General features: G+C 36.6%; 1 protein-coding gene across 1 annotated transcript; it reads right to left on the bottom strand.

Moving 5' to 3' along the window:
• Positions 1-7,047: 7,047 nt before the first annotated feature.
• Positions 7,048-15,145, bottom strand: LOC149079902 (cytosolic 10-formyltetrahydrofolate dehydrogenase-like). The gene is made up of 5 exons (XM_089238684.1): positions 15,028-15,145; positions 14,089-14,180; positions 10,590-10,695; positions 8,513-8,712; positions 7,048-7,241 (listed from the first exon to the last, which is right to left on the bottom strand). The coding sequence occupies exons 1-5, from the start codon at positions 15,111-15,113 to the stop codon at positions 7,186-7,188; spliced, it is 540 nt and encodes a 179-aa protein (XP_089094810.1). The 5' UTR covers positions 15,114-15,145; the 3' UTR covers positions 7,048-7,185.
• Positions 15,146-18,462: the final 3,317 nt, after the last annotated feature.

The raw sequence follows: 18,462 nt of genomic DNA, 5'->3' as shown, positions 1-18,462 counted from the left end.
CTTTTCAGTGTATAATTTCTATGTCGGAGCCCTCAAGGAACCCTTTTTAGCGTATAATTTATATGGAGGAACCCATTCTTCCTTTTTTTTGTTCATTTATCAAATTTACTGATTTTATTTTTCCCGAGCGGTTGTGGGGGTCCTAGGAAGCTCAGATGGAGCCCCAAGGGCTTTGCGAAGCACCGGGTTCGAAACCACTGTTCTAAGGAATCGATTTCGAAGTTTTCCAGGTATAGACAGTCGAATCCCGTTATAACGAACTCCAAAAGACCGGTGAAATCACTTCCTTATCACGAAATTTCGTTATAAAGGAATCCCAGGTGTTTGCATTGTAATATGTAAACTTAGAAGAGGGATTAGAAAAGTGATCGTTAAAACGAGATTTTCACTATAACGGTATTCGTTAAGAGGGGGATTTGACTGTAGTTCAAGTGAGTTAACGAAGGCCTACGAATGATAATTGTCTGAAAAGTAATGATGAAATTCTCTTATAGATTTTTAGGTGGCGAGGTTCAGCCAAAATTATACAAAACTAAAAATTTATATCGTTATCTTCTATATTTAGAGTTATTTTCATTAAAATTAATTTTTAGGGAAAAATACGGCGTATATTTGTCACATGTATGCAGCATATATTATCCCGCATACGCAGAAAACACTGATCATTTGTTTAATGAAAATGCCCTGCTGTAAATAAGATACAGCAATGCTTAAACCTTTAAGCAGCACAGCAGAAACCGCCAAACCCCTACAAATGCTATATCCATGGCCCCCACATCCTGGAGCGGGGCCCACAGGCTGAGATTTTTGCGGGCCCTCGGTTAGACCTTTCACGGGCCCCTTCTGTAGTTAATTTATAACATGAAAAAGCAAAAAATGACGAGAACTGCCCAGGGCTACAGCCCTGGGAAGTTGTTTTTCTGACGCTTTTTAGCGGGTGAAAATTAAGGGATTGGGATATATAATATATGGAAAAGTGTTCAGTTGAGAAATCAACTTCACAAAAATAATTTAGCTCTTTAATGTTTAAATATGAGGACTATAAGGAGGCGAGATATCTTGCTGCATATTATATATATATATTTTTGGACATATTTGAAATCCATATTTTTTATGAGCATTTTTTAAGCCAACTTTCGGCACTTCGCCTTTTGTAGCCTTTGTATCTTTAACAAAAAAACTGCACTATACGGTGAAAAGAATTTTTTTATGTATGGGTAACAGAGGCGAATTTAACAGTGGGTGCACCGGACGCCTCGACTTCAAAAGGACCCAGAAAAAACCGAATTTTACACTTTTCTCTAATTTAAGGGACCTAATATTTTCTTTTACGCCAGGAGCCTCGACCGACTTTAATCCGCCACTGATGAGTGTGTGTGCATCTGTATTATATTGCTTTTTGAATAATGTTAATTTAAATAATTCCTCAATACATCCACTTACTCACACTATAAAAGAATTTATATATATAAACTGAAGAGCCAAAAAAACTGGTAACCTGCCTAATATCGTGTAGGGCCCCCCGCGAGCCCGCAGAAGTGCCGCAACACAACGTGGCATGGACTCAACTAATGTCTGAAGTAGTGCTGGAGGTAATTGACACCATGAATCCTGCAGGGCTGTCCATAAATCCGTAGGAGTAAGAGGGGGTGGAGATCTCTTCTGAACAGCACGTTGCAAGGCATCCCAGATATGTTCAATAATGTTCATGTCTGGGGATTTTGGTGGTCAGCGGAAGTGTCTAAAGTCAGAAGAGTGCCACTTTGTAGCAAGGGGTGTCGCATTGTCCTGCTGAAATTGTCCAAGTCCGTCGGAATGCACAATGGACATGAATGGGTGCAGGTGATCAGACAGGATGCTTACGTACCTGTCACCTGTCAGAGTCGTATCTAGACTTATCAGGGGTCTCATATCACACCAACTGCACACGTCCCATACCATCACAGAGCCTCCACCAGTTTGAACAGTCCCCTGTTGACATGTAGGGTCCATGGATTCATGAGGTTGTCTCCATACCCGTACACGTCCATCAGCTCGAAGCAATTGGAACCGAGACTCGTCATACCAGGCAACGTGTTTCCAGTCCTCAACAGTCCAATGTCGGTGTTGTCGAGCCCAGGCGAGGCGTAAAGCTTTGTGTCGTGCAGACACGAGTGGGCCTTCGGCTCCGAAAGCCCATATCGATGATGTTTCGTTGAATGGTTCGCACGCTTATACTCGTTGATGGCCCAGCATTGAAATCTGCAGCAATTTGCGGAAGGGTTGCACGTCTGTCACGTTTAATGATTCTCGTCAGTCGTCGTTGGTCCCGTTCTTGCATGATCTTTTTCCGGCAGCAGCGATGTCGTAGATTTAATTTTTTACCGGATTCCCGATATTCACGGTACACTCGTGAAATGGTCGTACGTGAAAATCCAAATTTCATCGCTACCTCGGAGATGCTATGTCCCATCTCTCGTGCGCCGACTATAACACCACGTTCAAACTCACTTAAATCTCGATAACCTGCCATTGTAGGAGCAGTAACCGATCTAACAACTATGCCAGACACTTGTTGTGTTATATAGGCGTTGCCGACCGCCGCGCCGTACTCTGATTGGTTCCATATCTCTTTATTTGCATACGCATGCCTGAACCAGTTTTTTTGGCTCTTCAGTGTATTGGTGTTGGTTTTATTCAACCACTTCATTTCAGCGGAGTATGCGGGGATTGAAATCAGTTCTGGATTTAGGCAGGTGCGAAAGGTGCAGCCGCACCAGGCCTCTAAACTTTAGGGGCCGCAAAACGGAATAAAAAGTAATAATTTTAGTAAGTTACATTTTGACTTATTAATAGAGCAATAGCTTGAAATTCCTTTTAGACAGGGAACCCACAGGCCTAGAGTTTTGACTCCCCCCCCCCCCCAAAGCCAAAAAGCCCGCAGGTTTTATGCCCTGGGCGCTTGATGAGAAAGAGCGCTAAATTCTCCTTTCAATGACGTATTTAAAACTACATTAAAGAGGGATGCATGCTTGCCCCGGCCGTAGTATTTAAATGCGGCTCTGGGAAGTGATCGTCTAGCTTTGAAAGCCCTTTCGTTTTGGTGGCCTGCGTATAGATATTATAGACATGACTTCATGGCTATGATCATTTGATCATTTTTGTCGCACCACGGTCATTTTCTGCAAACGAGGGCTAATTAGACTGGGACCTACCATTTATTGCCGATTCCGTACTTCAGGCTTGTTTTTATGATCATCGAGAGATTGTGCGCTAATCCTTCGATGGGGGACTTCCTGCGGTAGCAATTTTTTCTTCGGTCATGTCGCCATTTCTGTTGTACCCCTGTGTCTGGAAAGTTTTCTGAAAAGGACGAACTGGGTATCGAATACGCGACACCTTTGGTATTTTAGGCGAGTATCTTATCGATCTGGGCTACCGCGCCCTCTTGGCTGTGCTTTATGGTGAACCATTAGGGCAATTTTTCATGGGCCCTCCTCTATGGTGAATTTACAGGGTGAAGGAGAAAAATAATAAGAATCGTTTCAGGCTGGAGCCATGTCAGCCCATAATAGAGCAGTTAAAGTGCCCGGGCCCACTCATACAAATTACAAATTTTCTTGTTGGGCGGTGGGTACTATTGCCCAAATTTATTGTCAAATAGCTCTTTATTACCATTCTATAGTAATGCACAGTTTGATATAGTCATTCTCGTGTACTAGTGTAAACCTAGAGGGCACCGCGCCGGGTCGATCGAGAACACGTTTTGCACTTTCTGCAACAAGCCATCCCCCGGCTGACAGGAAATGTTCTGCAGTAAAAACAACCATAACAGTGTTTTTACTCTTTTCTCAAAATTCTTCCAGATTGTTCTGCAGTAGCACTGATTTTTTTTTCTGCCACGTTCGTCGCAGATTTCGGCATATACTGCTTTGTGGAGGGGAGGGGGGGGGGGGTGATACGAATTAAAGGTATCGGCCCCAAAGTAGAATGTTTCAGAATGTTTCGTACTGTTCTGCGACGAGATATCAGCTGATCTGCGGTAAAAATCCCCATACATGTAATAGTGCATTTTTGCACTTTTTCTTAAAATTCTTCCAAATTGTTCTGCGACGTACGTCGCAGATTTTGGCACATTCTGCTTTGGGGGGTATCGGTAAAAAAGCTAGGATTATTGTTTATTATAGGAAACTCCTTGTCACGTACTCTTAAATTACAATTTTGCTGACATCTCTTTTAAATTTTTAATGTGGCGTTGTTAGTACCATTATGAAATGCATTCATGAGCAATTTATTTACAGTACAAAGGTATTATAAATCAAAAAAAAAAAAAAAATAGGAATAAAGCAATTTTTTCTCCGACAAAATGGTCCAAATTAGTTCATTTTTTGACTTGTCCAAAGACTTAGAGACCCCTTTGAATGCTAGCAGACACGCTAACATAATTTCCGATAATTTTTTGCTGCCCTTCGTCTTCAAATATTATCTTTATATATCTCAAATAAAAAATATTTTATCACAAATAAAAAAGATTTGGCACCAATTCCAATTTTTTAGACGCCATGGTGACCTGGCACCTGAGATTTGTCCAGCCTTTTGTTATGAGTTAATAAAATTATAAAATTTAATAAAAAGTATTTTTAATTTTTTCACTTTATATATACATTTTTTACAAATACATTTAAAATTTTTGAGATCCTTCAAAGCGGGGGGGGGGGGGGGGGGGGGGGGGGAAGGTTTGGGGTCCCCCCCCCCCCCCCCCGCTTATGCCAGTGTGAGCACCCACGGGTCAAAAATACTTCCGAAACCCTGTGTGCAAGACAGGAATGTGTCAATAATGTTACAGAATGGGAACGGAGATTAACATTTTTCAAAGCAAAAAGTGATGCTTTGCTATCTGTAAAAATAATGTAATTACGTTTCTCACAGATGAGTTTGGAAGCTACATATGCAATAGCAAGACACTCTGCAGTAAAAACGGAGGAGTAATCATGAACTAAAGCTTGTATACATGAATTATTATTAGGGCAATAGATTCCCACCGACGTATGTTAAGCTTTGGATGCATCTGTAGCTATGATAACATTAGACAACCAGTTTGCTGTCATATGTTGATAAAATAATATTAGAATCATATGATCGTAAATACTTTATTGAAAGGGATGATCATCAATATGAAACCTGATATTGGAGTTACTCCAAGGAGGAGTTGGAAATGTCAGTGTTTGTAACAGAGTAGTAAGGTGATTATTAATTATAAAATCTGTAATTTCAGATGAGATCGGAGAAATAACTGAATTATTAGAAATCAGCCATCGTTTGCAAAAATTAGAAAAATCATGCCATAACTAGATACTCTAGCCTTCAAAAACAATCGACCAAAACAAAGAGATTAAAAGGGGGTTGTCCACATATACTAAGTAGGAAAGTTATAGGAGTTGATATAGGTAGTCCTGTTGTAATGCGAAACGCCGAGTGATATAATGCTGCACATTTTTTCAATTGAGTTTGTGATGCAGTATGCCATAAAAAATACTATAACTCAAAAAACCTTTAATAATATTAGAGCAAATAGCAAGAAGTTTATGAATCGGAGCTCCACGTAATCTTACAGCTATAAGTTTCAAGATATTGATAAGTTTGGATCCACGTTTTGTGAGGGAATCTATGTGTTTTCCAAGACATTTTCATATCAAGAAATACTCCTAAAACCTTCATATCGGCAATGTATGAAAGCCTAGAGTCATTAAAAATGATACTAGGAATTTCAATGTTGCGGCGTTGTGTGAAAAGTGTAAAAGCACATTTTTCTGTGGAAAATTCAAAACCCCATAATCTACCTCAATTCAAAATTTTGTCAAAGTTCCTATGTAATTTTCGAATTAGTGAAGATGTATCACTACCACTGCAATATAAATATATGTCATCAGCATAAATAAAAATATATCTTTTATGATGGATATAATATCTGCGACATAAATATTAAAACACCACGGTTAAATAACGCATCCTTGACGTATGCCTCTGCGAAAGAGAAATGGGCTGGATACATAGTTTCTCCAGCTAATATAATTCATACGTTCAGCTAAGAAATTCTCCATCCAACAAATAAAATTTCCATCAAAACCCATCTGCCGAAGTTTGAATATTAGTGCCGAATGAATCAGAGAATCATAACCCCAGCAGCACAACGGTATCAGCATGTCTCGGACCGACGCCGGTTCGTAGAATGAATACAGAGCGTCGAAAGAGGTTGGAAATTTTTACGTGTATGATACTGAACGGTATAGTAAAAATGTATTCACTCGGCAAATGCCAAAATACCTTCATTTTTCTCTAAAATAGTTTTACTCTAATTTTTACAGCATTTCGTTGCAAAGGAGAATATCTTACACGATAATTAGTTTCCTTTGAAATAATCCAAATATGTCGCCCATCACAACGTCACACTTGCCATAGATACGCTTCCTTAACCATTGAAATTTCTGAAAGCCATGCAGTAATAGCATTCGATTTCACTTAACACATTTTAAGCCAGAACGAGTTGAAAAGAAAAACTCAAGTTTCAAGGGAAAAAAAATAAATTTGTATATGAAAATTCTTTAATTTCGACAGTTGCAACAACAAAATAGTTCAACTTGCCCCTAACCATTTCAAACACCATATAGTATTCAAAGAGATAAAAATTATAATTATATAATGCAATTGTAATATATCTGGCACGTATCAGACCAGATTACAGACCAATTACTGGAAGTTAGTTCACACAAAAGCCCATATAAATACATAAAATTCTGCAGACATGTAGTCATATTTTCCTCTTTTATAGCTCAACGAATACTCTCCTAAAAACACAGGATTACTGTAGTGGCTTCTTACTAAACCAATATGTCTCAATGTTTGTAAATAAAGCAGAAGTTACATATAGAAACAATGGTAGGCGAAAAAATTGTCTAAATGATACTTATCAAGATTTTTCACTTACTTTATTTTTTAATGCAATTTTTTGAAAAACTTTATAAACGGGATTAACTGTGTGTAGAAGGAAGAAATCAAGACTCAGTGAAATAACTTTTTAGAGATGTTTTAATTTCTTCAATGATCACATATGATACACAACATCTACAATATATTAACATTATAGATCTTCACTTCGATTTTATTTTTTTCCTTCAGTTTATGATAGTTCTGTTTGACTAGCTGTTTTTAATACTCAATGGTGACAACTTTTGTGCGTAGATATTCATTGAGAGCATCTTCACCTGAAAATAAAAGAAAATTAATGTAAGTGTGGATACTGAATAATAATTCTTTCTGAAAAATATGTAGTGTGTTTTTAAGTAAGTACCATTTTGAAATAAAAAGAAAACAAGTTGACTTTCCTTAACAATTTTTTTTTACATGAAAGCCTGTATGTTAATCTACTTTTCAACATAATTTCCACCAATATTAAGGCATTTATCATATCGTACAACCAGCTTTTGAATCCCATTCTCATAGAAGTCTGCCCTGATTTGACAACCACTGCAACATGGCTGTTTTGACCTCATCATTGTCGTGATGGCGCTGACAACCCAGATGCTTCGTCAAATGCAGGAACATCTGCAATCATAGGGTAATCAGGTTGTTCCCAGTGGAATGAGGCGATGAGATCTTTGGTTCGATTAGTCACATGTGGGCAGGCATTGTCATGAAGCAAAACGATCCCCTTACTCAACATACGCCTTTTGTTTTTGATTGCACAACTTTCGATAATTTAAGCATTCGGTCACAATTTCATAGGGAACATTTTTGGAAATTTGAGGAAACTCATTAGATAATGACGAAATTGTAAAGCATCTGTTCTCCCTCAATTTTTCATCAACTTTCTGCACCAAATCTTCATTAATGACAGAAGGTCGCCCACTTCGTTCCTTATCATGAACATTTGTGTAGCTATCTTTAAAAGCTCTAACCCATTTCTGTACCATTCCATCACTCATAATGTTTCCTCCATACACTTGATCTCACGATGAATTTCAGCTACTTTCGTGCCTTTAGCACTAAGAAAACGAATCACAGCGCGTATTTCACAGTCGGAGGCACTCTTAATGTGCAGAGGCATTTTAAATACTCACAAACTTAAACGTGGTCGAATGTTTCCATAATGGCGTCTGTGGGTTGCCAACAGATATAGGTACACAGCACGCATGTGCGAAATGCCGATCACAGTGCTACAGTGGCAGAATTTCAAAACGGTACTTACTTAAAAAAACATGCCTCGTATACAGAAAACTGGATGATGTGTGAAGATGCTGATTTTCTTTTTTTGGAAAGATATTGATTTTTTTCATAGTATTGCCAGTAGAAGCTTGGCACATTTACATACTTGATCAGTATGTAAAAAACAGTTTTCCTTATTGATGCACAGTGAATTGGGACAAATATTGAATTTAAAGGAAAAATGAAAGTGTGTTAACCAAGATCATCCATGAATGTATGTGTTTGACATTCTGATTGAGTGTATTACATGTTATAAATAAATTTATACTACCTAAATCTTTGCCAAATCCAGACTGTTTGAATCCACCAAATGGTGCAGCAACATCCGTCTTATTGTAGCAGTTGATAAAACATGTTCCTGCATTTATTTTCTCACTTACATACATTGCTTTAGATAAATCATTTGTGAAAACACCAGATGCTAATCCAAATTCTGTTGCATTGGCTCGCTTAACAACTCCATTCACATCTCTGTATGGATGAAAAAAATATACAAATTAATTACATATATTGAGCTGTTTTGTGTCAAGTCATTTGTAACCATCTTCATTTATCAATCTGACTCTACCATGATCAAATTAAATTCATTTCATACATGAATTTTTTTAACAGTAAATTTTACAAAATTTATTTTTTTCTATATGGGTTCTTTAAATCTTCTCTCAAGAGATCTGGGTGATCTATCCAGGAGAACTGGTAAAAAAACCTAATAAGTACTTAAATAGATTCTAACTTTCATGCCTGAACTGGAACCCAAACCCAAACCTAGACCTATGCTACCAAATTGGTTATATAACTATTGGAATTTTTTTTTTTTAATAATTAAAAGTTTATTTGAAAAATCTAATGATTTCTTTCAGGCCCATCATTTGGGGGGGGGGAGCGTTGCCCACCTGGCTTTTGAAAATACACTAAAAATGGTATATATGTATACAAATATATATATATATATATGCACACATTGAGTACATGTTTTCCCTCCCCCCTCCCCTGGAAAAAGTTGAAATGACGACCCTGATTTCTTTTATGAAAATGAAACAGACTCTAAGATTAAAAATCACTCTTTTACAGAATGTACAGCTGTTTTATTTCTTCACTTCATGATCAATTTAATACATGATTTAAGTTGATTCCAAGTTATTTACAGTGACGTGGTGAAAAAACCTATATTCCGAAATTACTCAATGAAGAATGTTGTTACCTATAAATTTCAATGGAAGATAATTTTTTTAGGTTAAGACACATTTGAATGGAACCACAAATCTGTCCAGTTATAGACAGGTTTTATTGTAGCATGACCATGATGTACTATAAAATCATAATAATAAAATAATAATATCAGTACCATATCCATGATGTACTGATAAAAATTTAGATGTTCTATGTTAGAAATGATATAAATTCTCTTTCATATTATAGTGTGGTTTTCCATGCAAAACTTAAAGAATCGTATATTTTTCAGTACAATGATTACAAATTACAATTTAAAAAATAGAACGCTTGAAATGTAGGAAAAAATCTGAAATATAGTCCACACCAAAATGGCTGTGATGAGCCCTCCCCAAACAGCAGCTTTTTTTTTAAAGAGAGAGAGAGAGAGAAAAGGACCAATTAGCAGATAGAGGCTTTCTTGAGTTATGTATTTTTGAAATTTAACTTGAGCTTGTCACTGATCATTGCTGGAGTCAAAGGACAGTTCATCATATGTCATACTCATCGAGCTTATATTACTGGAGGGAGCATGACGTCAGTGGTCTCTGCCTTGGCAGTGCTGAAAAAGGTGTTGCCCAACATCTTTCGTCGGAAGATCACGTGACTCGGTGCAAGCAAACATGATCCCCCATAGAGATCAATGTTAAAATTGCCGATTTTAGCATAGAAATGCAGAAATTTAGTAGGGTTTTCCGAAATAAAAATAATTTTAAAAATTATATTGCATTCTCGATTTTTGAAGTATAAGTTCAAAATAATTAGCCAGACCCACTTTTGAGGTGGATATCCATGCAATAAAATTAATTTCAGCTTTTTATTTATATCTTCTCAATCACGAAAATGAAAATTAATGTCTCTGTATTGTCTTATATTATCCACTTGCATCAATCCATATAGTTAAATATAGAAAAATTAAATTAAAGTTAATTTTTTTTCTGATTATAATTTTTATTTTTGTTAAAAATTGAAAATGTGCAAGTTAGCACTCCACATTCATTTCAAATTCATTACAGAGAATTCAGCTGTAATATAAAACTACTATGAATCCCTGAATCATTCCTTTTTTCAAGTGATAGGCACAAATTCAATGTTGTACCAATAAAAACAATATCATTAAAAAAAATGGAGAAACTCACCCTTTTTTAAATTTTGAAATAATCATGATGGGTCCAAACGATTCTTCTTTTGCAATGTACATGTCATCTCTAACATCAGCAAATATTGTTGGAGCAAAAAAGTAACCTATAACACATTTATGCAGCAAATGAGAAAGCATGATACTTATTAGTTATGAATGATAACATCATTGATTTAAATAAACAAAAACAAAGCAATGTTATAGGCTACTTCACCAAACACCAACTCTGGCCATATCGGTATATTGCAATTTACTGCCATTAGTGAGATGGGTTGGAAGTGAAGGCGCTGTCTATCGGTGGTCGCCTCGAGTTCGTTAGGGAAAATATCTTATCTATACCCTCCCTTCGGTTCGAACCCGAGACCCTGACAACAACCTTCACGATGGTAGACGAGCATCTTACCACCATGCCACTCGGGCACAATGTTACAGGCTGGGAATTATATAACAAAAGGCTAGCACATCCTGGACATTGATATAACGATCAGTGGTTTATGTGTGCCCATTGAATGGAACGAACACACACTGTCATCCTTCCATACTTATGGGGGTTATATTCTAGGGGGTTTACCCAAATACGGAAAATATCTGCAAAACACAAATCTGTGAATAATACAAACCCTAAAATTTTGTTCTTTATGCACCTCATTTTTACAGTATCTGCTTTGTGAAGAAGAAGTGGGGGGATTCCAGTGACAGTGAGTTAAGGTTCTCTCTCAAAAGAACAACATAATGTCTGTGTGTCATTTTTTCTAAATTCCAGTTAAATTTATTTGCTATGTTGCTCATAAAATGAACATGTCTTCTAATTCTTGGCATTTGCAGATTAAATAATGGCAGCTATAGTGTGCAAATTATACCATACATAACTTGCATTCTTTTTTATCACACCCACAGAAAAACATGAGAGACATGTGAATGAGGGCTACATAGTAGCAGGTGTAGCTACAGCAATGGCTGATAAAATTTCACTTTCTTATTTCTTGATATATTTGACTATAGACTCATTGATGCTGTGATAATGAGAAACCGCAGCAATGAAGCTAACCTTTGTCAATATTTCAAATTTTCCTTGCAAGTTTTTCACTTTTAGAAACATTTAAACAACAGTCTTGTATGAATATTTTTAGAAGCACCAGAGAAACCTTAAAGAGGAATTTTTTAAATGTTTATTTAACACGTTTCTTTTTGTAAAAAACTAACAAAAATCGATTAAAAATAGCATCATCTACAAAAGCAACAGCCACAAATAATTCAGGCCCTATCTTCCAGTTTGCTCCAGAAAATGATGATTTTTTACAGCATGTTCAGCCTTCTTTAATGTCACTTTCTTCCAATTCCTTTTGATCATCTTGTGCAGTATTTTTGTCCCCTAAGTCAACCATACATTCAGGAATAATTTTGGTATGAGTCAAGGTGCCGCAAAGTTTTAGCAAACTGTCCATTTTCAAAAAATGAAATTTCAAGATTTATCGGATACAAGCTCTTCGAATAGAAGGTGTGGCTTGATAGTCCACCTTTGTTTTCTTGCCTGTGCATAGACCCAGGGCCGCAACTGGAGGGGGGGGGGGTGGTAGTGCAGGCAGGTCTAATGCTGGACCAGAGGAGGCACAAATTTCATCTTTTTACCTTTTCTTCAACATTACAAGGGGCGCCAAAATGCATGCTTGCCCCGGCTGTCCAAGCATCTATTTGCAGCCCTGCATAGACAGATATAGAGGAGCCACTTATGCATTTATGTCACTACATTTCTTTAAGAGCGTGTGTGTATATATAGAAAAATGAACATTATGGAAATTTAATTTTTGTCAAAACTCACCAATATCAGCGCCATAGGCAGCAGCTGTGATATGCAGTGTAGCAAAAAAACATTGTTAAAGTTCCATTTTTAAATTGTGAAAAAATTAATTATGTGAACTGGAAGTAGAAAGCAAAAAATATGATGTCTGATGACGTTTTGAATGTTTACTCTACCTATGTTACTCTATGGATATTATTTTCCTAAAATGTTTTATAATGTGTTTCAATAGGCATACACATTCATGTTTCAGGCACAACTTAGATATCAAAATTAGGTATCCAACCAACTGAATAAATCAGAAGAAAAATTTGTACATTCATGCTTTTGGCATGCAGGGGACAATATATTGTACTACCAGTAATTAAATTGACAATTTCTTACATTGTACGTGATTATATTATCTTTGTCATAGATTATATTATCTTTTATACAATAAGCGGATTTCAGATGCTTTGGCTTCCTCGAGGGCAGGGCCACAACTAGATGCTTGGTTGGCTGGGCAAAGTACATATTTTGGCACTCCCTTTATAATATTGAAGGAGAGGTTAAAGGTTGAAATTTCCGCCCCCTCTGGTCAGGATGTCCCAAATGTCAGGGCGTCCAGACCCTCCTGCTCTCCTCACCTAGTTGCGGGCCTACTTGAGGGGATATTTTTGGTTGAGTTATTTATAGATTTTAATTTTTGAAATTCTTTTTCATTGAACTCACCTCAGCTGTTAATGACATGTGAAGTACATTTTCTGATATAAATTCATGTTAATTAATTCAAAATAATAATAATTCAAAACTTAATTTTGTGAGTGTAAAAAGTAATTAAAAAATTTTTTGTTTCATACTTTTAAATGTATATCCCAAAATCTTTTAGATAGCCTAGTCTGCAACACTCTAAATTTCAACTTTCAAGCCACCCCTGATCAAAGGTCAATTTTTCAAATTAACAACTAATTCAGGTCGACAGCTTATTTACAACTTTTTTCTGTTTCATTTTCCTAAACTTTTTTCATTCTTCCTGAGTACTGATATCATCTTACCAGGAGCAGCTCAAAACAAAATTCTCACTTATGCAAGTCATTGTTTCAATGCCCTTATGGTGTATAAGCCACACTAGAAAAATGACTTGGAAAATCACCAGATTTATCATATATGCCTACCTAGAAGTTATTAAGATAGCATAGGCAATTCAAAGAGATAATGAAATCATAAAAAAATATGAATAAATGTGATGCAGAAAAAAACTTTTGGAAGGAAAATTTTCAGGCCTCTGCAGGGAATTGAAACACTCTGACCCCCCACCCTTTTTTTCACAATCCAAATTACACGGAGATAGTGGTTATACCTCAGGGTAGAGATATTTAATCTTCACTATTTTACTTACTTGGGTCATCTGTCACGTGGTGTGTTTGAAATATGCAAATATTACTTCATTTCGAAATCTATTCTATTTAATCTAAAATTACCAATGGATTTGATGCTTCCCTCCCTTAATTCAGTGGACAATAGGTATTATAGGAAAATCAATTGCATGCAGATCAATCAGAAAATAAGCTAGAATAAATATGTGATAATTATGATTGTGAGTTTTGAGAATGAGATACCTACCGTACATATGGGAAAATCATACTGCACACAAAACCTATTGCGTGGTTGTATAAAAACCAATACACTCATAGCTTTAAAAAAAGAAATAAAGAAAAACCTTTTCTCTCTATTCTCTTTCCTCCAAGTAACAGTGTAGCACCTTCATTAACACCGATTTCACAAAATTTGATCAATTTCTCCAAGTGTTTTCTAGAAAAGGAACACTAGTAAGAGATGTGAGAATAAAAAAATTGAACACATGCATTTGCTCAAATATGAATACCAGATTAAAAGTAAAAGGTCTTTGTCCCTAGAGAACTTTTTCATAATGAATTTGAGATTTCATGTGTTTGTGTGCATAAGCTATCCATTAACCTATAAATTTTTCATGAGCTCATTTTATTCATAATTCATTCATACATTTGTTTGATTTATGATTTATATAAATGTTATCTATAACTCTTTAAATATATATTTCTGATTATTGAATACTTGGATATCATAAGTGAGCCACCAAAGTTCAAGACATATATGATGGTATTGACATATTATTTAATATGTTGTTATCATCAGGGTCACAAAGAAAATTGGAATATGCACATAGAATAGGCTAACAGGTTTTTGGCAATGGAAAGAAAACAAATTGCCACTTGCAATTAAAATAAATTAAGGGTGATAAACTTATTAAAAAAAAGAGTAGATCATCAGTAGATAGAAATCATTGCCATACGTAAGGAGTGGGTGGGAAAGAGGTTAACCCCCTCCCTCAAGTATGTTCTTTTGCAATAAAAAAAGAAAAAATCTTTTCCTCTTCTCCTCTGTCTTTATTACTGATTTCTTCTTTAATGAGACGATGATATATGCCATGATATGATATATTGAATTTCATTTTGATTACTTGTTCACAGACATTCAACTAGTTTAAAAATAAAATAAAAATTTAGTTTAAATTGTAATATAAAAAAATATTCATAACCAAATGATTGTGAGAAAAAAATTAATTAATCCTTTTCAAAATAACCCTGACTTAATATTTTTCACATTTAAAAAAAATTACTTATGATTTTGAGGACCATGGTTAGTAGATCTGTCAAGAGGGTCTCCAACAACCATTTTCTTTGTTTCCTGAACCTGTGGAAGCATTGGAAAAGTAAAAAAAAAAAGCTTTCTAAACTATGAGTAACATTGAAAAAAAGGTGATCATATTGAAGCTAAATGTTTGGTTAAACACTATAAACAGATCGCTAATACGAAAAAAAATAGATGGCCAATGATAATATTTCATTCCATATTAAATGTTGCAGCAATAAATGCTTGTATGATTCTTCTGTGACAGAAAAAAAATCCTCCTTCATTCGATCATATTTTAAATAATTTTTGTCCCACCATGATCATTTTCTGCACACAAGGGATAATTAGACCAGGACATACAATTTATTGCGGAACGGCAGCCTTTTTTTAATACTCACTAAGAGAGGTTGGTGCATCAACCTCTTGGTACGAGTACATACCAACCTGGGCTACCGCACTCTCCCCCACTTCAGAACAGAAACTGGCAAAATTTAAGCATTTAGGTCTCTCTTTAGTGAAAAATTTCATTTTTTTTTAAAAGCGCAATGTTGGCACATGAAAAAATCATTCATCACGTGAAGATGTTTGAGGACACCAACCACCTCAAAAGAAACATCAGGATAATAAAGGGCATTGCTATAAGCGTCCCGAAATGAGAATAAAAAAATAAAATTAATCTGTACTGATTAGGGTGAGTATTTTAGGTTAGGATTAGGTTTATTTGTATTGAACATATTAAATTTTGTTTCGCAGAGATGCCCCACAGGAATAATAGTGTGCCTTTCCAAGGGCTTTTTCTCAGCAATGGGCTTTATCTCTTTTGCTTAGTCTGGACAAAATTTATGCAGAATTTCATGTTTATGTTTGTGTTATGTAACATCTTATTTTCCTTGAGAAACTTCAGAAGCCATTGTTAAATAAACTAAAACCTTTGAAAAAAAATTACCCTTTCAATTAATTGAATATTCAAAGGTTATATAAAAATTTTCAAGACTTGCATTATCAAGCTATTAGATAGCTGGCCAAGTTAACACTAGAAGGACGACATTCCGTTTTACCTAAAAGGACCAATGCCGGTGAAAATGACCGGAGATCTATTTTTCCTATAAATTCTTGATTTTTGTAAGTTTTGTCATGTTTAAATGTAGATATCTGTATAGAGTAACATGAAGGGTCCCATGGATTGTCAGTGGAAACCCTGCAGTGGGTTGTCATCCACCTCAGTTAAAGAAAATGTTATAATAAATATGTGCAATATGTTTTTACATAAAAATGTCTGGAAATGTGTTTATACATAAAATAAAAGCAATGTTTACCTTCATGGCGATGGTAGGATGTTGACTACCATATGGTTCAGAGATGTCATTGATGCGCTATAATAATACTACCATATGCAATATAGTGAAGTGAATTTCTCCTGCAGCAGAAAGTCTAGGCATGTGCAAGGACTTTTAGCCACAGGGATTAAAGGAAACATTGATAAGGAGGCCTCTCTGGATTAGACTGATGTTTTTGTATGCAATTGCAGAAGTATCTGATGTGGATGAGAATGTGAAAAGTTTTTACAATATGAAAGTAAATTATTTCCTTTAGATTTTATAGCTGTGGCATGCACCAAGTTGGTGAGTGTTTTTATTTTTTTTGTGACTTTTGTAATAGCCTTGATGCAGCCATCCAAGAAATGGAGCTCCAACTTCATTGGGTCCTAGCTAACTCTGTTTGCTACGTGCTTAATATCAATTTTGTTGGGTATGTACATGTAAAGAAAGTGTACCACATATAAACTGAAGAGCCAAAAAAACTGGTTCAGGCATGCATATGCAAATAAAGAGATATGGAACCAATCAGAGTACGGCGCTGCGGTCGGCAACGCCTACATTGCGGTCGCAATGTAACTTACTAAAATTATTACTTTTTATTCCGTTTTGCGGCCCCTAAAGTTTAGAGGCCTGGTGCGGCTGCACCTTTCGCACCTGCCTAAATCCAGAACTGATTTCAATCCCCGCATACTCCGCTGAAATGAAGTGGTTGAATAAAACCAACACCAATACACTGAAGAGCCAAAAAAACTGGTTCAGGCATGCGTATGCAAATAAAGAGATATGGAACCAATCAGAGTACGGCGCGGCGGTCGGCAACGCCTATATAACACAACAAGTGTCTGGCATAGTTGTTAGATCGGTTACTGCTCCTACAATGGCAGGTTATCGAGATTTAAGTGAGTTTGAACGTGGTGTTATAGTCGGCGCACGAGAGATGGGACATAGCATCTCCGAGGTAGCGATGAAATTTGGATTTTCACGTACGACCATTTGACAAGTGTACCGTGAATATCGAGAATCCGGTAAAAAATTAAATCTACGACATCGCTGCTGCCGGAAAAAGATCATGCAAGAACGGGACCAACGACGACTGACGAGAATCATTAAACGTGACAGACGTGCAACCCTTCTGCAAATTGCTGCAGATTTAAATGCTGGGCCATCAACAAGTGTCAGCGTGCGAACCATTCAACGAAACATCATCGATATGGGCTTGATGACTGCACGACACAAAGCTTTACGCCTCGCCTGGGCCCGACAACACCGACATTGGACTGTTGAGGACTGGAAACACGTTGCCTGGTATGACGAGTCTCGGTTCCAATTGCTTCGAGCTGATGGACGTGTGCGGGTATGGAGGCAACCTCATGAATCCATGGACCCTACATGTCAACAGGGGACTGTTCAAGCTGGTGGAGGCTCTGTAATGGTATGGGGCGTGTGCAGTTGGCGTGATATGAGACCCCTGATACGTCTAGATACGACTCTGACAGGTACGTAAGCATCCTGTCTGATCACCTACACCCATTTATGTCCATTGTGCATTCCGACGGACTTGGACAATTTCAGCAGGACAATGCGACACCCCCACACGTCCAGAATTGCTACAAAGTGGCTCCAAGAACACTCTTCTGACTTTAGACACTTCCGCTGACCACCAAAATCCCCAGACATGAACATTATTGAACATATCTGGGATGCCTTGCAACGTGCTGTTCAGAAGAGATCTCCACCCCCTCTTACTCCTGCGGATTTATGGACAGCCCTGCAGAATTCATGGTGTCAATTACCTTCAGCACTACTTCAGACATTAGTCGAGTCCATGCCACATCGTGTTGCAGCACTTCTGCGGGCTCGCGGGGGCCCTACACGATATTAGGCAGGTGACCAGTTTTCTTGGCTCTTCAGTGTAGATAAAATCCACATGTTACCTGACAATCCTTCTTGTGAAATATAGTAAATGAAATGGAATAATTTTGTGGTATTTCACATTCACAGACTTTGCAACATGATTTATAGAATCATCACATAAAATAAAGGTGCTGGTATAGGTTTCTAAATTTTAACAAAATTATTTTAAATATTTTTTGAATGTTTCA

This window comes from Pholcus phalangioides, unplaced genomic scaffold, assembly GCF_987345545.1.
Source record: "Pholcus phalangioides strain wild (caught in Gottingen) unplaced genomic scaffold, Ppha-v1.0 ptg000011l_1, whole genome shotgun sequence".
NCBI lineage: Eukaryota > Metazoa > Arthropoda > Arachnida > Araneae > Pholcidae > Pholcus > Pholcus phalangioides.
This window is presented reverse-complemented; position numbering and strand designations above follow the sequence as displayed.

Coding starts and splice junctions, on each gene's coding strand:
- LOC149079902 (XM_089238684.1), bottom strand. CDS start 15,113: ATGCTTCCACAGGTTCAGGAAACAAAGAAAATGGTTGTTGGAGACCCT. Junction 10,696..14,088: donor AAAGAGAATAGAGAGAAAAG/GTTTTTCTTTAT, acceptor AATGTGTTATAG/GTTACTTTTTTGCTCCAACA. Junction 8,713..10,589: donor ATTTCAAAATTTAAAAAAGG/GTGAGTTTCTCC, acceptor TCATCCATACAG/AGATGTGAATGGAGTTGTTA.